The sequence below is a fragment of the Chenopodium album genome, chromosome 7, assembly GCF_948465745.1.
Source record: "Chenopodium album chromosome 7, dcCheAlbu1.1, whole genome shotgun sequence".
In the NCBI taxonomy this organism is placed as follows: domain Eukaryota; kingdom Viridiplantae; phylum Streptophyta; class Magnoliopsida; order Caryophyllales; family Amaranthaceae; genus Chenopodium; species Chenopodium album.
The window spans coordinates 70,395,032-70,404,305 of NC_137840.1; the positions used below are offsets into that span (position 1 = coordinate 70,395,032).

Below are 9,274 nucleotides of genomic sequence, written 5' to 3' on the forward strand. Positions count from 1 at the left end.
ATTTAATTTCTTGTAGCATTATAAGTGGTCTTTCGATCTTAACCGTCAAAATTCAATAAATAACCTCAATCATTGGTAGGTTTGATTACATGGTAAAGACAACTAAGCATGTATGATGTATGTATAAGATTATTTTCAATTAAGATCGATGATCAACAATTCAAGTTTCGTTGGCAAATGTTGATTGTATGGTAATTCGTCTGCCACTGTTGAAACTTGGAATCAACAATGGCTGGAGCGGATTCTGATCATCTTTCTTTCGCCTTTCTCCTCTAATGCCGCCCAAACTTTGACTGCCCTAGTGGTTTAATTTATGGTGGCCATTTGGCCAACGAATCTCTATCCCAACGAAGTATGTTATTATTTTAGAGAAATCATAAGCAAGTAATGATCTTATTTGTTATGAACGGTATAGATTGATCAGAGATAATTACCATGGCACACGAACGGAAGACTTTATTTGTTATGGAGGTGATCACACCATCTAAATCTTCAATGGTACTGATTACCATGTCACTTTACGATTGAATGAAATAATAATAATCATTTGAATGAAACATTACAATATAACATAATGAAATCGAACCAAATTCAATATCTAACCGTTACCTTGCTCCTTACTCAACCAAGAAAATAGACACTACCCACAAAAGAAACACAAAACCATCAACAAAAAAACCTTAATCCGTGTCTTCCATAAAACCAACCAATCAAAACTCAGTAATCAGAATTAACTTAATTATTCGGATTAATGACGTGTCAAAAATTACAGTTACTATAGCCACGTCAGCCTCTTTCTCCAACCGCCTTACCCCCCTCCATTTTTCAGTCTCCTATAAATAACCCCCAAACTCCATACTCCCATGCATTCTCATTCTCAACTGCACCAAATATTTCTCAATTTCCTCTTTCTTTCTTCAACCCTAATTCTCCGATTTTAGGTATTAATAATTTCTCTCTTCCCTCTAATTCTTCCCATTTTCTTTTTATTTCGACTATAATTTTACGATTCGTTTATTCATTTGTTCTTAGTTTAATTTATCACGAGTTTAATTTGTTTTGTAAAAACTTGTTTGAAGTTCTTTTGGTGTTGAATTTGAATCGAAATGGCTCGTACTAAACAAACTGCACGTAAATCGACTGGTGGTAAGGCTCCTAGGAAGACACTTGCTCAAAAGGTACATACATTCATTCATCATACATCATAATCTTTGATTTTTAGGGTTTTCTCAATTAATTTTACTTGATTCTTGTTTGATTTTTTTTTTATTTGTTCTTTGTAATTGATCATTACTCGTTTATGATTATTTTGTTTTTTTCTTTTGAATTGAAGGCTGCAAGAAAATCTGTTCCTAGGTCTGGTGGTGTTAAGAGGCCTCATCGTTACCGTCCTGGAACTGTTGCTCTTCGGTAATTTTATTCTACTTGAATTTTATTTACTAATGTTGTTGATTTTTAGTTTTTTATATTTTTGGTACGTTGTAGTAATTATTAATATAAATAAAAAATTAAATTATTTTGATATTACATTAATGTTGATAATGAAAGATGATTTCTAAATTTTGATCATTTTTGTTCGTGATGATGCAGTGAAATCCGTAAGTACCAGAAGAGTACTGAGCTTTTGATCCGTAAACTCCCATTCCAACGTCTTGTTCGCGAAATCGCTCAAGATTTCAAGGTAAAATATGATGAACAATAATGGTGTAATTAAAGTATAATGTGAAACTGATTAGGGTTTTGGTGTTTGTTATCTTGGGATGATGAATAGGTTGAACTGAGGTTCCAGAGTCACGCAGTGTTGGCAATCCAGGAGGCGGCCGAGGCATACCTTGTGGCTTTGTTTGAGGACACTAACTTGTGCGCCATTCATGCTAAGAGGGTTACCATCATGCCCAAGGATGTTCAGTTGGCTCGTCGTATTCGCGGCGAGCGTTTCTAAGAAGATCGTGGATGGATGCATGATAGACAGCTTTAGGGAGGGCTTATAATTAAAAAAAAAAAAAAGTTTTAGTTGGTGTGGTGTGAATATAGTATTTAACTTTATTATCAACTGTTAGAATATTATGTGGTACATTAGGTACTTTCTAGTTTAATGTTATCTTTTATAGGTTTTTAATTAGGGTAATCTAGAATAAATCATAAATGATTTAGGTTGTAAGAAGTACTTAATGAAGTAATTTCTAATGTTTCGATTAATAGTAATTTATGATGTTTTTTTTTTTATTTGTGCTTATGTTTTGATTAATGAGTAATTTCTTTTTGTTAAAAAATTAAGATGATTGGCTTTGTAACTTTGCTGGTTAAATTCTTTATCAAATTGGTATAAATGAGACAAATGGTAAAAATTGGTGCATAAGTGTAAAAAAAAAGGGGGTTGATTTTCAATTCAACACAAATCAATTCAGATCCAGGTTTCAACCCAAATGCCGGCCTTTATGATTACTTGGAAGTTGGAACATTAACCACAAACTAAATATTTTATATGGTCAAATTTCGAAAAGAATTGTTTTCAATACAACATTTTAAATTAACAATTCAAAGAAAAGAATTGTTTTCGATATTACATACATAAATACTTTTCACTCATATGTCTAAACTTAATTGTATCTATCCAAACTTATTTGAAATTATCTAAACTTGTTAACTTAACCTAGTTATTATCTAAAATTGGCTGCCCCTTATTAGCCTCGTATCATCGTTTATCTCTATTGAGCTTGTGTAGCAATGTAGGTACTAGGTAGTTGTTTCTTGGTAGGTTGATAGTAGTACCATGAGTAGGATGGACTTGGGTACACTTAAGTTCTTAATTCTCCTCACTCCCTTCACTTCTTTTCTATTGAAATCATCTCTACCCGCAATCACGCAAGTGAACTTGTTAGTTGTTACATACCATGTCAAAATGTTTTAAATATTTACGGACAGTAGATATCTTCATATTTCCCCCAAAACAAAATTTCAAAAATAAAAATATATTTCCAGTCAACGAGTTCTTTTCAAATAAAGTCAAAAATTGCTTGGTGTATTTCATATACGAAGTATATACTACGAGTACTTCCTGTACCTTTTAGTTGTAACAATAGAATTTTTTATTTCATAAAAAATGCCTCTTTGCTGCATCAAAAAGTATTGAAGGTAGTAAATTGTTCACCGTGAGAGAAGTTATATATGGACTATAGAGTGTGTATCGCAAGACCACTAGATTATGTGATGGTTTTTCGCTATTAAGTTAAGCGGGCGTGTCCAATTTTAATTTTCACCACCTATTAACTATAACTATAATAAAACATGCTGACCTGATATCATTAATGGACCATGTCAACTTCTTACGAAAATTTTTTCCCGTAAAAACAAACTATTTTGGACATCATTATTTGTTTTTCCTATATTTTTTTTATTCCTAAGTTCTAAGACTACATAATACAACACTTTTTTCATAATTAATTAATGAGATTATTATTATTATTACACTTTTTCGAATAAACAATATTGACAATTATTTTAATCAAATAATATCTATATAAGCTATGCAACGTACTGAACTAAACTAGTACAATAATAAAGTGGGGACTGGTGAGGCATAACATTGTAATTTTATTTTTAATCATATACTTCTACCAAGCATATATCAAGATTATTGGTATAGAGGTGTTAATTTGGGTCATCGGTCAGTTGAATATAAATTTGTCTAAACTATTATATCTATGCTTCTATAATTTGGTTTATCACTTTTGCATAGGGTTGGGTCTATACTAGTAGGGTTTGGTTAGTTTTTAATGAGACCGCATCTTGATTGGATCTAATATGAACAATTTATGATATTATTTGTCATTTTTGACTGGCAGGTCGGCATTGTTTCATGATATGTGCATTCCTCGATATGGTAGACCGTAGACGTCAAACAATTTTATGTACAAAAGCAAGTAGTTCCCCTCAATAAAATAAAAACAAATTTATAAGTTGGATTTTGTATGTCATTGATTCACGGGTAATACAACCAATCTTTTTTGTTAGCTTCTTAACGATTCAATTCACGGACTGTCCTGAGAGCTCTAGTTTGACACGGGCTAACTCTAATAGTCCATGTAGAGTGAGTCTAAAATGCAAAATTGTATCAATTATTAGTCGATTAAAACTAAACAAAATGCGCCCTCAAATTAAAATATTTAGTCGTGTGAATAGTGTAATTTAAAGAAGTAAAGTGACAATGTCATAACTAATACTTCATCTTTCATAGAATTTGTATACTAGATATTCAAAAAAGAATTCATTTCTTTTGAAGTTATCATAAATTCATAATATCATGAAAGAAAGAAGGACCTTGTATGAGCTTATGAATGTCACCTTCACATGTGTCATGAATATTGCAAGCAGCATATTTTGGGATTGCTAATTTCTTGTTTGTTCATATGCGCCAAAATATGTATTCACATGCATAATTTTGTGCTATATACTTCTATATTGTACCAACTATATTGTACGTCTATGAAGTATTTTTTAGGTAGATAAAGGAAAAATACCCCATTAAATCAACACATCTTGCATGTTAATTGTTTTTAATTTGTACTACAACTTTAGTCAATGAAACCTTGCTTGGTACATCTAATAAGTATTAGGGAGATCTATCTCACAAATATAAACAAAAAAAAAGAAGTTAATTTGGCATTGTATCTTAATTCTGTTCTTGTAGCTTTATACAAAATTATGAAGAATTACTATGTAACAATCGAGTTAACAAAAAAAAAGAAAAAAAAATAAAAAATCCTAATCACATAAGTTGAACCCAAATGCCTACGCTAGGAACACTTTGATGAACCACAAATAACATATAAAAGCCCGGAGGAGCAATGTTAATAGATCCGGGTGTTCTAACATTGACTTGAAATCGACCCGAATCCATACGCATTGCGGGCGTTGTATTGGTTAGCACCAACAATCTTTGGCTCATTGAGAAGGAATGTGTGTTAAAAGGTGGACTAATCATGGTAACCTTAATTGAATCTAGGTCAATAAACTCGGTAATTATGAACTTAACCTCTAAGAGCTTTCCATATTGAATCTTAGAGCTAGAAGCTGGGGTGACAATAATGGGTCGTAACTTAATTTTGGAGGGATCTAAATATGGGGGTGAAAATGCCTCCAAGCTAAGTTCGGTAGGATATAGCACATTGGTGAAGTTGTTGAACTTATGTGGGTTACTCCCTCCCACTAAAATTCTCCCATCGCGTAACAAAATTGCACTTGAATGGTACATCCTTGGGACTTGAGATTGGTTAAGAAGTTCGAATCTAGATCCCAAAACACTATTTGGGTGATAGATTACTGGGCTAAGTACAGGGTCTCGACCCAGCTCCCACCCAGCACTACCTGATCCTGCCCCGTTTATTAGTAATATATCCTCGTTGGGAAGGATCACCATGTCACTCATGACACGAGCCATTGGCATAGTCTCAATGGCCCAAATAGGATTAGGATCATTAATCTTAATTCTGGCACACGTGTTTAGAGCTGGCAAAAACTGACGCGAATGTGCCTTCAAGTATGAACCTAGTGGTGCACCCCCACATATTAACACCTCCGCTTCCACATTCAACCCCAACTCCAAATCCTTCAATGGTAAAAGAACCGCGGACCCCGAGCTCGGGTAGCTACGCGGGTCACCACCCGGGATAGTTGGATAGGTCCGAACAACAACATTTTTAACATAATTAAGCAAAATAGCTCGATTGTTAGCAAAAATAAACAAGTTTCCATCTACATGGAGAAACACAAAAGGGTACAAGTTATTCTCCACATTATGAACATTAGTTTGTGCTAGAAACGGTAGCTTGTAAAGTTGAGAAGTAGAACGTGTTGTTTTTGGATAAAACTCATAATTGAAGGCTCTTCTACCTCCTATGACAATTATACGACCATCAGGCAAAATATGGTTGGTAGCGTACCATCTTCGGATTAGTAGTTTGTTGGGAAGTTCTACCCAATCACATACGCCACAAGATGGTTGAAAAGTTCTAACAACGCGCTCTCCATCGTTGTAACCACCGGTTTGAACAAGTGTACCGTTGGGGAGGGTGGCTCCGGAGGAGCACCACGTGTCGGTTAACACGTTGAGGGGACGGAAGGTGTTTGAAATAGAGTCATACTCAACCGAGTGAGCCGTGCAATCGGTCTTCAAGGCCAAGTCATGAGGGTTCTTACGACATAGACCGTTAGGAAGTGAGACATTAGAAGGGCCAAAGTCGGTCCTATCGAAAATTAAAACACGGTCATCATTTAAGAGTTGCATGTGCATGGCAGAAATGCCGATACTTTTTTGTAGGAGCTGCCATTGGCCATCCCCCGCAGCATATATGCTGCGGGGGAAGAGGATGAGGAGGAGGAGGAGGAAGAAAACGGGAATAATTGACATGAAACGGGATAATGTACTTATATAAATGATACTTGATTTTTTTATTTGTGGTTTTGGTTATAGGAAGTATCTATAACTAGCTATGAGCAAATTTTTTGGTTGATAATATTTGTATTTTTGTAAAGGAATTAGGAGGGGACACTATGTTGGATTATATAGACATGTTGTGAAGTTGATGTGATGAGGAGACAAACTATGGGCTTTGTCTTTGAGGAATTGCAATTATGACTGTTTCTTGCACAAGTAAGCGGCACAAACTAGTCAACTACCAAGGGCATGTAATTGGCAATGTAAATAAAGTCTACTACATTTACGTAACATGTTAAAGACGTATTTTTTGATTATGACTGCGGAACTAATCGAATGCTAATTAAACTTTGATACTTTTTATTTTTATTTTTATTTATTTTTTTCCACCGTGGTATATAATTAATTCTGTGAGTAGCACGTAATACAAATTAGGACAAGTATATTAATCTTATTGAAAAAGTAACCCCAAATATTTTTGTATTTATTACTGTATTATTTACTCTTGATTCTCATAAATGGTAACTTTATTAAATTGGACATTGTTTTTGGTGTTTATTGTCTAAGCTTTGGGCCATAAGCATTTTTCAATCAACACAATTAAGATCAAGCTAGGGTTCAATCCCCTCAAAGAAAAACTCAATAGTAGTTATAATAAAATAGAAGAAAAAAGAAAAAAGAAAGGAAAATAAGCTAATATAGACCTTGATGTATAAGTTTGACACAATGCTAAACGTCTTAAACATTACACAAATGATAGTGTTTTATGCTAATGTGACATTATATTACACATCGTCAATTTGACCATGAAAAGAGATAAGATAACAGTAGGAATGAACTAGGAAGAAGAAAAATTAACAAAATTAATTGATTTAGAACTTTAGAAGGAGTTAAACGCATAGATTAATTTAATATGGTAATTTTATAGGTTAGATCTGTACCTTTTATAGATTGTGTAAAGAATTAAGAGGAATTTGTAATCAAACCTAATTAAACAATGCGTTACTAAGGGTGCATATTTACTAATCTAATCTAAGATTGTATGTCGTTATCAAAACTTGGGATTCGATGCGTATTGCCAACGAATTTACTTTACAAGGGTTATTTGGTTTAACACTACAAAAGAATAGTCAATAAACCAAAATAAATTGATTGATGTGTTGCAAATTCACTAGCACCCAAATTACAAATGTGAGTTCTCATGTACGTATTTGGAGAAAGAACAGAAAAAACCACCTTATAAACTAGAGGAGTAAAAAATCTTGGTAGGTCGTAGAGCTTGTATGTGGATCAAACTCTCCTACTAATTCAACAAAGCTAGATGGGGTGTCCTTCCTAATACGATCAAAATCGTATTACTAAAAGTTTCTTTTCTTATCCCGAGTTTGTGTTGATAATAATCTTATTGTGTCATTGTCTTTCACATACTTGGCGTTTAATGATACATGCAGCATAATAAAATCCGTGTAATGCTTGCTTGCATTTAGGCTGATTTTAAGAATTTATAAGAGTTGTCACCATAATTAACTTTTGGTCGCTTTTAACTAGAGCTGTCAATTCGGTAAACGGGTCGGGTTTTGGTCGGGTAAAAGTGGATCGGGTCAATTCGTCGTGTCAATTCGGATTAATTTCATAACCTATGCTGGTCGGGTTTGGGTTGGGTCATGCTTGAGTCGGGTCACGTCTGGTCATAATTCTTATCGGGCTTGGGTCGGGTTAATAACAGGTCGGATTACATTCGGGTCAGGTGAACAATAGGTCAGGTTTAATTCGGGTTTTCACGGGTTAGGGTAATTCTCGGGTTCAAGTCGGGTTTGGTTCAAGGTAATAATTTACGGGTTAGTATCAGGTCGGGTCATTCTCGGGTTTGAGTCGGGTTCGATTCAAGTCAATAATTTGCGGGTTATAATCAGGTCGGGTCATTTTCAAGTCGGGTCATTCTCGGATTCAAGTCGGGTTATGTTCAAGTTAATAATTTGAAGGTTACAATCTCAGGTCATTTCCAAGTCAGGTCATATTCAAGTTCAACTAAGATTTTAGAGAATACATCTCGGGGTCATATAATGTCGTTTGGAACCTTAAATGATCATTATATGTTGTCATAAATGTTCGTATTAGGCTTGAGTTGATGAAATCGGTGCAAGTTACACTAGTAGAAAAAAGGCATTAGGCAGCGGTTCAAACCCGATCTAAGGCACCGGTTTGAACCGCTGCCTATTTGAGGGGTGCCAAAAACCTGCTATTTGGCACCGGTTCAAAACCGGTGCCATAGGGTTTAATAGGCACCGGTTAACCGGTGCCATAGGGTGAAATAGGCACCGGTTAACCGGTGCCTAAAACTGCTCTCCCGCCATTTTTTTTTTGGGTGGTGGATAGTTTAGGCACCGGTTCCTGCCTAACCGGTGCCTTTTGTATAATTTTTTTTTTTCGTTTTTTTTTTCAATCGTGCAATAATATTTTTTAAAAAAAACCTGCAATAATAATAATCTGTAATTCCAGCAATTATATTAAATATAATAATTAATAATTTTATTATTATAATAACTAATAATAATATTATTAATTATTATATACAAAAATAATATTAGATACAAGAATTCAATTTTATATATATATATATATATATATATATATATATATATATATATATATATATATATATATATATATATATATATATATATATATAGATATAAATATTCCCAAACGCAATACAAAAAAAAAAAAAAAAACAGTTGCTTACATATACAAATAATAGTAAGTACACATATATAATGAATAATAAGTTATATATAGTTCAAAAGTTAACATAAATAATTTACAATTACAATGCATGCC

At 33.7% G+C, this 9,274-nt stretch overlaps 1 protein-coding gene and 1 pseudogene across 1 annotated transcript; one reads left to right on the forward strand and one right to left on the reverse strand.

The window, feature by feature from the left end:
- Nucleotides 1–1,106: 1,106 nt before the first annotated feature.
- On the forward strand, nt 1,107–1,942 carry LOC145640606 (histone H3.3-like). Its single transcript, XM_081691859.1, has 4 exons — nt 1,107–1,178; nt 1,334–1,410; nt 1,591–1,681; nt 1,772–1,942. Exons 1-4 carry the CDS (start codon nt 1,107–1,109, stop codon nt 1,940–1,942), a joined length of 411 nt encoding a protein of 136 aa, XP_081547985.1.
- Nucleotides 1,943–4,768: 2,826 nt separating this feature from the next.
- On the reverse strand, nt 4,769–6,409 carry LOC145638292 (aldehyde oxidase GLOX pseudogene; annotated as a pseudogene).
- Between the last annotated feature and the right edge of the window lie 2,865 nt (nt 6,410–9,274).